Raw genomic sequence first — 11,493 nt, 5'->3', positions numbered from 1 at the left:
TATCTATTTCGAAGATGGGTACTTTTGTAGAGGAAGATCTGAAAGCGATGCTCATGTGGCATGATGAATATCCGAAGCTGGTTGCTGTGCATGATCTTGCAGAATGGATCAGAGTTTCAAAGTTCACTCGAATTCGCTACCTAGCCCGCTAAACAACTGCACCACCGTTGATTTGAAAGCTTGCGCCGCACGTCTAGAATCGATCAGTGTAACAAAGTTGGTCAGTACACGGTTCGGACAAGTGCAAGTACATGAACTAGCTTTTTTTGGAGATCTGAGTGGCTGGATGACTCGTGCTTCAAAATTGTTATGAGCCATCTTATCGATCAAGACCAAGACAAAAGCGGAAGAAGTCGTATTGGAGGGGTGAATCCATTGTATGCGAGAGTGCATGACGAATCCATGAAGCAACAAGTTATTGCCAACTCGCCATGTCAGACTACCAACCGGTTAGTTCTCATTCCTATGTATCTGGAATCGCACTGGGCTGGTGTTGTCCTGGATTACGAGAAGAGGAAAGCAACGATGTTTGACCCGGCGCAGACGATGACAAACTACAAGGAAATCAGCAAAATTTTGGACAAGTATTTTGGAGGATACACTGAGACCCTTGATCCTATTCATCAACGCGCCCCACGACAAGAAGATATAAATAGTGCGGTCCCTTAACTCTCTTGTTCTTTGATTGTGCTGTGCGGGGTATCCCAGCTCCCAAGGTTTCCAGCGAACAAGTCGAGTATCTACGCTTTCGCTATTTTTTTCTGTCTAGCAAGGGAGTGTTCTGCAGGGTAACCATGAACGATTCATAACTGCACAAAATACATTGCCGTTTTACTTTGTTGATCCGGAATCGCGAAACGCTAAGTCATGGCACTCTGAATCTGCGTAACCCGATCTCACGTTGAGACGAAAGCCGCCGACGACAGGCATACTTGACAGGACTAAAATAACAAATAGATTGCAGAATACCCATAGTTGCGCTTTGTGGCCACGGCTGCTTTGGATTTCATGAGCGATGGCAGACACAAATTTTCGCTAAGTCGCCTCCACACTCAGTCAACATTCGTACAACATCACACTAAAATCTCTACAATCAGCTCATTCGTAGAGAAATCAGATCGTACATAATTATTTTATTTCGTACCTAAGGTTTTTAATACGTACTTAGCAGGATTAAATTACGAACCACTAACGAAAAACTAACCGGTTAGTGGTGATTGGTCATCTTGGTTGGTGATCAATGGACCGGCTATGCAAACTGGTTAGTGACTCTAACACGAGCCTTTGGAAAAGGCTGCCGATGTATGAAAAGGCTGCCGATGTATACAGTGTACTGGCACTTACTGTACAGTAATGCTGTCTTTAGTAAACAACATATGGTGGCTGCCGCCACATAAAGCGCGCGAAGACGGACTCATAAAATGGATGTGGTGACAACCCGACTCCGAGCATGAACTTCGGCGGTTGCTGGCACCACGACAATCACGTAGCTACAGAAGTTTGGCTGTACGGCATCCAATGCCTGGTTTGCAATTTGGCGCGGGTGGTCCACAACTTGTGGCACAAGTGATTCACTGAGGTCATTTGCGCGGTAAACCGGTTTCTCTTTCAATAGTGACGTGTGTCACTAATCGCGTTGACGTAGTCCACGAATTCACAATGTTCATGCTGCGGACATCACGCCGTGCAGGGCCTCTCGTGGAGGTGTTCCCAAGGCAGCTTTCCTCTCTGCGCTCAGCTTCCCGGGCCGCCGTTCGTACTAGCAAAACAGCTGTGATCCAAGGAGCATCGTTTGACTTCAGCAGCCGTTGCAGTGCTGAGCTTAAAAAACAGTTCTGTATTCGGCACTTCAGCTCGTCTCAGTCTGATGACGAGGCTCGAGAGGATAAGGCAAACAATCCACTTCAAAATGGGGAGAATTTAGTCGGAGATCTTGTGTACCAGGCGCCCATGACGCGCGCTGTGCGCCTCATGAAAGCCGTGTCGGTCACCAGCTGCACTCTCACGTCCATCGGAATGCCCGTGCTCTGTGTGCTCAGTGAGCAAGACGCGTCCTCTGTCGGCAAGGTTAGTAGACAATAGTCAAAAGGCTGTAAACCTTAGTTCCCGGCACGGTACTGACGCTGGTTATATTTTGTTGTTACCTTCGCTCTGCAGTGGGCAATGTGCGGCACCATCATGCTGTTCGGTTTTGGCTCCACCTCACTCTTTCACTACCTGTTCAAGCCGTATGTGATGCGGATGTGGCTGGCAAATACATCTGCTGGCCCTAATCAGGCGTCCGTTGCAGATACAAAAGATGACCCGACTGTGACAGTCGAGACGACGACGTTGTTTGCTCAGCTGGAGCAGCACTCGTTCCGACTGTCCAGTGTCACTCCTCCTACACAGGCGATGCACCCGATGATCTCGTTCCAGGCTCGTGGCCGTCACTACTTCATCCACCCAGAGGCTTTCGATAACCAAAACCTGCTGAACAAACTGATGGGCTCAGGAAAGCGCAAGTAGATTCACAGACGCATGTTTGGCTGGCTAAACGATGCCAGCGGCCACTAGAATACAGTTTGGAGTGGAAAAACTACTCTACCTGTTGCTCTGTTCTTCGCTGAATGCTTCACCACCCACCCTTTTCAACGTCTTCAATGTAGTCGTAGCTGTTCAAAGCATCTTCACTGTCAACCCGGGTATCATTTCGAAGCACTTGTGGCGGCTCTGCTGCTGCTGACACAGCTGCTCCGTCGTCACTTTCGTCCTCCTTGTCCGAGAGCTCTGGCATGGATTCCATTTCCTCCGAAATATCACTACTGAAACAGTACAAACACCTTCCTGTGAGTATCGTCAAGGGGAGAAAAAAGCTGCATACATTTTTCTTACCTGGCAATTTCTTCGTCCTCCTCGAAGTCGCTGCTGCCGTATCCTTCATCATCGTCCTGTTCCTCCTTAAAACCCGTCCTTGTTTCCTCTTCGCCATCGCTGCCTTCCACTTTGCCTCCACTGCTCATAAGGTTGTCCTGCTCTTGCAATTCCATTTGCAAAGACGCTTTCAGTTGCTGAAGTGTACCTGTATCATCTTCAGCCTCCATGGCTCGCAACGCAGCATCTAACTTTCTTAATCGCTCAGCCTCCTCCTCCTACGTCAAAATATGCAGATTAAAATTAAAATAAAAACACGGAGTTATCCCAATGAAAGAGCTTACAGCATCAAAGTCATCCTCTGCATCCTGAACGAGAGCATTGCTTACAGCATCAAAGTCATCATTTGCATCCTCAGCGAGAGCATTGCTTACAGCGTCAAAGTCATCCTCTGCATCCTCAGCGAGGGCATTGCTTACAGCGTCAAAGTCATCCTCTGCATCCTCAGCGAGGGCATTGCTTACAGCATCAAAGTCATCCTCTGTTTCCTCAGCGAGAGCACTGCTTACAGCATCAAAGTCATCCTCTGCATCCTCAACGAGAGCATTTCTAACAGCATCAAACTCATCCTCTGTATCCTCAGCGAGAGCATTGCTCTGTACTGCAACCAACGGGGGTAATGTTGGCAATTTTGCCGGTGCCGGAGGGGGTGCTGCCACTGGTAACATGTCTTCAGAACCATTGTCGCTGTTGTCATTTTCGTGACTTTCTTTCAGAGCTTTATCGAGGTTTTCAGCTTCTTGTAGTTGCTTCGGGTTGAGTGTGGTGGCTTGTTTGGTGCTTTTGGCATTTTGATCTTGGCTTCCATCATCTTCATAATTTGTAAAGTTCGATTCTTCCAGTTCGGATCCACTAGGAACCTCTTCCATCATGCTCTCTTCAATCTCTACGCTGCTTTCCGCATCTTCAACTTTGGCTTCATCCTTCGTTGCTGGGGCTGTGTGTTTGATATCTATCGTAGGGGATTGGTAAACATCCTTCTCTTCAGAGCCAAAATTTTTTGTTTTTGGCTCCCACGAATGTGTTGGCGGACGAATTTCGTCATCTTCTTCATCGAAATCATTATGGTGCGTAGAAATCAATGTTGCAGCAAGCGTTGTACCCTTGTCTGGGCTTCCTACCTTGGACTCGATGAGCTGAAAAAGCGTTGGCTTGTTTGAGGATCCTGAGCTTTCTAGTCCAAGCTTCTTTGCCAGCAATGCGTCATCTTGCTGCACATTTTCTGCGTTGGTCTCTGCAAGCAGTACCCGCAGCGCGTGCTCCCAATGGAAAAATCGCATACATTCAACAATTAAAGATAACGCCGTAGTCCGAATCTCCATCGGGAAGTCGCCGAGTTTTGGAGCGTTGTTTGTTTTTACGAATCCCTCGCGCTCGTGCATAACCTCGAAGACCGCGGCACGAAGTTCTGCCTTTAGTTTGGCAAGAACACCTTGACTTGCCAGCACCTGTGTAACCTGTTCCTTCAACGCCAGCTCCTCCGGCGTGGGCGGGGGCTGCAACTCGTGCAACATTTTCGATAACAGATTGCAACTACTCGGTGCAGACCGGGTGGCCGTTTCACAAAGTCAAGAGTGTAGGTCAGGAGTGTATGTCGTTCATTTTTTTTGCTAAAACTTTTTCCCCCGAATCTATGCACGTATCTTCCTGCAATGTGAGGCTATGATTTAGTTGCAACAAGAGCTTCACCATCCGCGCAAATATCATCATAGAGCCGCTCGAATCCCTGTGGTGTGAACGGAGTGAAACCAGCGGCGTATGTCCATAGACACGTACAGAGCTCGTCAACTTCGCGAGATGACGTATCTGGACGATGGTCTTCAGGCTTGTCCTCGTGCTGTGTGACGATGCGATCGATCGCTTCGCCAATTGTACTCACATACTTGAACACCTTCTCAACAACAGTCTCGTCTTTTTGGTTGCGAGACCATTCGGCCATAATTTTCATCTTTTTCAGCACTTGTCGAATCTCGCGCAGCTTCTTGTTAGGTTTCCACTTCTCGTAGCATTCATCGGTCGACAGCAGCGGCAATGGTGCCACGCTAACAGAATTTGTCACGGCAGACGTCTCATCGGTCTTCGTGTCACTACGGTCACTGCGTCGATGCTCTTTTTTCCGTTTTTCTTTCTTGCTCGAACTTTTAATGCTGTTATTGCGATGCTTCTTACGGGACGAAGTTTGGTTTTCATCCTCCACGGATGACGATCTCCTCTTGTGTCGAGACGACGTCGATTGTGCTGGAGAGGCACCGCCAACTTCTCCCTCTTCGGGTTCGTTGTCAACCACACTGACTTGAGCTGGAGATCTCATCGGAGGAGTTCTCTGTTGTCTTCCTGAGTCCGTTGCCTGGCCATTAGAAGGCCCTGTCCCATTGCTAGACCCAATTGGACGTCGCCCCACAACATCTTCGCCATTCTGTTGCCGTGCAGCGAATCGTTCAGCTGCACGGGCCATTCGACCCCCTGCTGTTGCGGAGTTAGCTGGAATTGATGCTGTCACCCCAGGAATGGTCCCGCTGTGGATAATAGCACTGAATTGCGCCCCTAACGATTGGTTCGAATTACCCCCGGACGAGCTAAGTGAGCTCGCTTGTTGCACAATGCGCGGGTCGCCAGCATCAAGATCAGGAGGGGGCAATCGCTTCAGCAAGTTCTCCGCACGTTTCTTCAGACGCTCGCCTTTTAAAGCGCGCTGTCCCTGGAATTGAAGTAAATCATCGTTTAGAATATCTTCCCAGCCTCCAAACCCGTGTACGTAGACACCGAGAAGCAGCGCTGCATCTTTACGTTGTGACCAGTCATGCTCTTTTTCAGCCCAGGTCCAGCCAGGCAAATCTCGCGTATTGACACCCAGAACTGAGAGATCACTCTGTTTTGCCACTAATACATAGGCGCCTTGAGCATTCGCTAGGGCATTACCCGAAGTGCATCTAGCAGTACGCAGGGCGCGTTGAACAGCGACGCGGAGTTTTAGATTTTCGTAAAGGCGCTCGATAATCTGTGACGATTTCGCCTCAACCTCGGCGATCTTTATGCTGTCGTGCGGTGGCCGTGCCTCGACCGCCTGCTTCGCTTTCTGAGCAACTTCGTTGGCAAGAGTTTGCAGACGATCGATGGAGATCTTGGTGGTAGTCTGAAGGTTCGCGCGCTCGATGAAGTTAGGCATCTTGTACTCGTCAGCGAAATTGGCAGCTGTCGGGTAAAGATCCACGTCGGTCAGGTCTCCGTAGCGAAGCATCGCACGCAGCATCGCACGCACCACTTTGCCGTCTACCGCAGGAGTTGATGACCTGCTAACACTGCTACTGTACCCGTCACCTCCAGCGTCACCTCCATGCTCACTGCTGCTACTGTTCCCTGTTGCCATACCCATCGAACTTGCGGCTGTCATGGGTTTTGTCACCGTTTTGTTCGTCATCACTGACACGGGAGTCACTGTTCCGCTTCCAGCAGTCGAGTTGGTCGACTTTTTCGCCTTTGCACTTGACGTTTTTCGTCCGTTAAGCTTCATAGCCAATCTGTCATGAGCCGACTTTGGTTTCCTCTTTGCTGGCAGTCGTCCTGCTGTTCGAAAGGTACCTAGAGGGCCTCCAACAGCCATCGGGGCTCCACTGTTGACGACCGCTTCAGCTTCCGGAGACCGCACTGGCGAACCTCGAGGAGGCGGGGGGCTCGACTTCGCTGCTGGTGTACGTAGAGGTTTCTTCCTCTTGTCCCTAAGGTCCCTCTGGATCTCCTCAATGGTACGTCGGTCTCGCTTGCGGGTGCCCAGAGCCATCATCGCCTCTGGCTCTGCAGCTTTAAACCTGGCCGCTGCTCGCGTCGAATTAACATTTAACGTCTCTGTATTGGATGCCATCCCATGGGGCCGAGGGGCAGACAGTGCCGGTCCCGATGAGTTGCTGGGGTGGCCGTGGCCCGAGCGGCCGCTTGGTGGAGTGGCGTGTGTGGTTGTCGAGTTGGCGTCTGCATTGGCATTCCCGGTCTCCGCTTCGTCTTCTGATTCTGAATCAGATGATGAAGAGGAGGAGGAGGAGCCCGAGCTGGAGGAGGAGGAGTCATCGTCGGAGCTCGAGTTCTCGGCTTTGTCCTCCTCGTCATGGATGTGCGTTTCTTGCTGGTTTTCGGCCATTTTAAAGAGTTACAGGGTAGAAAGGGCAGCGAGCATATATGGTGAGCCTATCCGAGTAGTCCTGCACTGCGAGGCCGTCAGCGCAGGGAGCAAGCACACCAAAAGCTTAGTGTCGGCGACGCCAAAGTGTTTTTGAGCTCGTCACTGGCTGCTGAAACCGAATCGCGTTTGGATTGGTTGAAAAAGCTGTTCAAAGTTAGCATTGATTGATGGAAATGTGAACCATTGTTACTAGTATTAGCGGCATGAAAGGCCTCAATCTTGGTGGCGTTGTGGAGTTCTGCCGCGTGCTAACGCGCCAACCGCAGCTTTTGCTGCCGCAGCTCTCTGTGAAAGGTAATCAACGCCATTACTTTTATTTCTGTGGGCAGAGTTTTAATGTTCATTACAGAATAAATCACTTACGTTGATGCTCTTCACGTGCATCTGTCCTCCCTGCGTTTCAGATGTGACGGAGGTGCCGTTCCAGACACTGCGAGACCGCGGGTTCCGTTGTGTTATCTTTGACAAGGATAATACATTAACTGTGCCCCACAAACTGGAGATTTCTCCGCATTTGGCGCCGTCTCTGGCTGAATGTCGCCGTGTTTTCGGAGACTCTAGCATCGTAATTTTCTCCAACTCGGCCGGATCAACGGACGACAAAGACGGAATAGAAGCCAAGAAGATAGAAGAGGAGCTACAAGTTGCGGTACTTCGTCACAATCAAAAGGTATTCTTCTTTTTTGCGCTGAATTGTTGGGTTACAACTACTGTGGGGCTCACATGTAAATATTTAATATCGCAGAAACCAGGAGGCATTGCATTCGTGAAGAAACACTTTGGTGAAGTAGATCCGCAAACACTTGTGGTGATTGGCGACCGGTACTCGACGGATGTCCTCTTTGGCAACCTTAATGGTGAGATTTATAAATGACAGACACATCGGTGATTGACAAGGGTGTGACTCTTTGCTTCCTAATATCGTGCAGGGATACTAACGATTCGAACGGAACAGTTCACGCCCGAGAGTGAAAGTGTTGTGAACCGACAGCTGCAACGCATCGAAAAGACAGCTGTGCGAATGCTGATACGCGCTGGAGTGAAGCCACCAACACATCCGTTATGGGATAGCATCGATACCCAGGTCGACGAATAGATACTGTGAATTTTTGCTGCTGTCAAGAAGAATTTTGCATCTCAGATACAAAAACCAGAAACCAACACGAGTTCAACACTTACGTGTTGCTCCTACATCGTAGCGGGTGTATCTAATAGCACTGCATCCTGCTCACGAGCACCTAGTTCAAGCTCCTGAAGCTTGCGCTGCTCTGCCTCTAATAACTGCTCCAGACGAAGTTGACGTCGCTGACGCTTTTCAAGGCGCCGCTGCTGTTTTTCCTCCTCTTCACGCTCTTGAGCAGCGATGATCCATTGGTACTTGGATTGATTGAGTCCTAGGAAGTTCGCTAGCACCTCACCGGCAAAATCCATCCCATCGAACGTTTTGGCACCAGACCAGCGTATCCAATCCCATGCAAGTCGAGGCATGTCGGAATAGACAGAGGGTGATTGGGAATCGTTGTCCTGGTCGATCGTCTTCGCGACGCCAATCGCTTGTTGCTCGGCATCTTGATTGATCTCATTCTTACCTTGAACTCGCTCGTTTGCTGTCATGCTGTTACCCCGCTACTTTTGGTTTGTGGGTTTTAAGGTGCCTTCGTTTACAGTGGGCCTTCGACGTACGACAATGGCCACTGATGGGTCGTTCTTTAGAAACTGACAGAGTTCGGATTTGCCAGCCACTTTAAAGTAGTTTCGCATTTACTATCCACGTTCTCGTTTAATGCAGCGATCGAGGCGTTTGCAAAACCAACGTTCATCATTGCAGAGTGCCTTCATGACAAAAAAAACACAAAGCCAACGATTTTGAAAGCGCTTTTATTACTTATGAGGCTTCTACTCGCTGCTCAGGCTATTTGCTCTGCTAGCTCAGGTGACGCCACGACACAAGTTCGAAATGGATGATGTTGGTCCATAATAAATAGCTATCGAGCTTTCAAGAAAAAGTTAACAAAAGACTGCCACCTCGCTGCTGCTTCACATGATGGAGCACATTTCCCCATTGCGTTCGCTGTATGTCGAGCCACTGCTGGCGCTTCCGCTCGAATCTGATGAGCAGACAAATTCGTTGAGATTTTTCATCGCCACTGCCACGTTGCTCATGAAATACGGTCGCCATATCTTGCGGTACATGAACTTTGCTGAGAACGGTAGCATGCCCTGGATACTGCGCTGCTCGGTTTCTCCTCCCCAAATCTTGCTGCGTTCAACAATCCACGGCACCACAACACGTTTGGCTCGGATGGCGCGAAATATGCGAGGCATAATGTGGCTTTGGAATGCGCGCTCAGTGAATGCAGCGCTCATAGCTGCATGCAACGTTGTCTCCTCCATGTTCAACGCTGAGTGTAGCGTACGGTTTAGCTGTCTGATTTCGGTTTGCAGTACTTGAAGCCGCAGTAGCCATGAGGAGGCACTGCAAGCTCCACTGACACACAGCGCACGCTCGAGCTGCTGTATTTGAGCCAGCATTTGTTTGATGTCCTGGTACACATCCAGAATTTGCTGCTTAGTCGACACTGGCAAGTTGAGCATTGGCAGCAATACGGCTGCCTTAACGTCGTGTTGGCACAGCAAATACTCGACGAAGTACGTCTTGAACCAGAGGAAAAACTCTGCCACGTGGGACTCTAGAGCCAATGTGTGCGAAGCCATAGGCTTGGACTGGCTCTGAGACTGTTCCAAGAACCGATCCATGACGAATAGAGCATGCCGAATCGGTTCGTGAATCCCCAAGAGGAACTTGGCGCTCCAACTCCACTCCCGTTGTTCAGAGAATACGGCACTAAAAATGATACTGCCATTGTGTGACGATGGAGGGGGAACTGGCAAGTTTGTGAAGTTGAGCTCCTTCCTGTTCAACTTGCCACTGTCTTTGCCACGTCCTTGGTTGGTTTTCTTGGCATTTGGGAAGATAATCTCGGGTGTCTGTGCTCGTTTCAGCTCGCCTGGTCGTTGCCGGTTCACCAACGAGGACGCTAAGCTGCTTAGATCATCGTCGCTGTCTTCGCAACTGAGCTCCGTGATCCGACCTGCTCGACTGCTAATAGGGGACATCATTTCCTCTGGCTCGGTATCAGCAGTTGAAGGACCTTTGCTGTCGGCACTGCTGCCAGTCGACTTGGCGGAGCCTGAGTCTAATCCTAATGCTAGACTGCGGTCGTCCCAAATGTTGACGAGTCTCACCTTCTTGGAATCCTCACCGTAGTCGGCGCGGAAGTCCGACATTGTCGTTACCACATGCGCCACCTGGGCGATGTCGACAAGAGGGCCCGTTGCCACGCGCTTCTTGAACTTGCGCGACGCTACCGACGCTGGGGAGCGGCCAGACTTGGTTGATCGAGCGCGACGGCGTTGCGCTGCGTCTTCATCCTCCGTTGGCCCCCAAATGTTGCGGTAGAACTCGCAGGGTAACGCCATTTTATGCTTCACCTTCTCTCGATCGTGTAGTGCCACACTCTGGTAGGAGCTGGCCGCGTTTTCGCTGCGTTTGTTGTGGTAAAACGAGATGGAAAGTGGCATTGCAACTCGGTCAGGTGCTGGAAGTGGATTTGCGTCGTTCTTTGGAATTTGCTGACGGTTGTTGTTGTGTGTTTCGCTAATCTGTGGGATCGCACTTTAGCGACTGCCTGTTGGCGCTAAGTGGCGCTTGAAGGGCCAATTGCCAAGTGAGGAGCTGTCCAGAAGATGAAACGGAGTACTTGGGATTGTACCAGCGAAGAGACTTTGAGTTGCCGAGGTCTTCACCGGTGAGAGACGGAGCAGCTCGCGCTGCTTGCAGTTGGTGGCGACGAGGCTCAGTTTCGTTTACGTACTCGTTGCTCCTTCGCACTACGTGTTGCTCCTGACGCTATCCACGATTGGCGAAACTTCTTTTTGTGGATTGCCAGAGGGGAAACGAAATGCCCACTCAGAAGTTAGGGCGATTCCGACCGGGTCGAGAGCAAGTTGGAGAATGGAACGAGCTCGAAGGCAACGGGGGAGAGGAGAAGCCAGCACAAGCTGCTTCGTCCACACCAAAGCTCTGAGACCTTCGACCACTAAAGTTCGAGTTGACTTTACCCTTTGCACTGTTCAGCTGGCTTCCAGTGTAACATGTCGAGCCCGCTACAGCAGGCGCCCACAAGCGCTGTTAAACTGCAAAATTGCCGAGCAAATCGCATCGGCCCGCCAAGCGGTAGAGGCAAAAACAGTCGACTGTCTCTCCCAGTCAGCTCAACTCGGCAATGCAGAGGCTTTAACCCGCACAGCCTTGGGGTTCATCGTGCCTTAGCCAACGTATTACACCTCGATGGCGGCGCCAGCTACATGGCTCAAGTCCATCGCGATGCACTAAGTTCAATATC

General features: G+C 50.3%; 6 protein-coding genes across 6 annotated transcripts; 2 read left to right on the top strand and 4 right to left on the bottom strand.

Moving 5' to 3' along the window:
* Window positions 1–1,950: 1,950 nt before the first annotated feature.
* Window positions 1,951–2,508, top strand: PITG_03407 (uncharacterized protein; the record flags this gene model as incomplete). The annotated part of the gene is made up of 2 exons (XM_002906431.1): window positions 1,951–2,067; window positions 2,158–2,508. 2 exons carry the CDS (start codon window positions 1,951–1,953, stop codon window positions 2,506–2,508), a joined length of 468 nt encoding a protein of 155 aa, XP_002906477.1.
* Window positions 2,509–2,614: 106 nt separating this feature from the next.
* On the bottom strand, window positions 2,615–3,220 carry PITG_03406 (uncharacterized protein; the record flags this gene model as incomplete). The annotated part of the gene is made up of 4 exons (XM_002906430.1): window positions 2,615–2,801; window positions 2,875–2,939; window positions 2,985–3,108; window positions 3,198–3,220. 4 exons carry the CDS (start codon window positions 3,218–3,220, stop codon window positions 2,615–2,617), a joined length of 399 nt encoding a protein of 132 aa, XP_002906476.1.
* Window positions 3,221–4,573: 1,353 nt separating this feature from the next.
* On the bottom strand, window positions 4,574–7,045 carry PITG_03405 (uncharacterized protein; the record flags this gene model as incomplete). The annotated part of the gene is made up of 1 exon (XM_002906429.1): window positions 4,574–7,045. One exon carries the CDS (start codon window positions 7,043–7,045, stop codon window positions 4,574–4,576), a length of 2,472 nt encoding a protein of 823 aa, XP_002906475.1.
* Window positions 7,046–7,290: 245 nt separating this feature from the next.
* PITG_03404 (uncharacterized protein) lies at window positions 7,291–8,183 on the top strand (the record flags this gene model as incomplete). The annotated part of the gene is made up of 4 exons (XM_002906428.1): window positions 7,291–7,381; window positions 7,492–7,757; window positions 7,833–7,944; window positions 8,017–8,183. 4 exons carry the CDS (start codon window positions 7,291–7,293, stop codon window positions 8,181–8,183), a joined length of 636 nt encoding a protein of 211 aa, XP_002906474.1.
* Window positions 8,184–8,275: 92 nt separating this feature from the next.
* Window positions 8,276–8,701, bottom strand: PITG_03403 (uncharacterized protein; the record flags this gene model as incomplete). The annotated part of the gene is made up of 1 exon (XM_002906427.1): window positions 8,276–8,701. The coding sequence occupies one exon, from the start codon at window positions 8,699–8,701 to the stop codon at window positions 8,276–8,278; it is 426 nt and encodes a 141-aa protein (XP_002906473.1).
* Window positions 8,702–8,946: 245 nt separating this feature from the next.
* PITG_03402 (uncharacterized protein) lies at window positions 8,947–11,410 on the bottom strand (the record flags this gene model as incomplete). Its single annotated transcript, XM_002906426.1, has 2 exons — window positions 8,947–10,750; window positions 11,396–11,410. 2 exons carry the CDS (start codon window positions 11,408–11,410, stop codon window positions 9,125–9,127), a joined length of 1,641 nt encoding a protein of 546 aa, XP_002906472.1.
* Window positions 11,411–11,493: the final 83 nt, after the last annotated feature.

Source organism: Phytophthora infestans, genomic scaffold, assembly GCF_000142945.1.
Source record: "Phytophthora infestans T30-4 supercont1.4 genomic scaffold, whole genome shotgun sequence".
Taxonomy (NCBI): Eukaryota; Oomycota; class Peronosporomycetes; order Peronosporales; family Peronosporaceae; genus Phytophthora; species Phytophthora infestans.
Note: the sequence above shows the minus strand (reverse complement) of the source record. Positions and strands in the feature narration are given on the sequence as shown.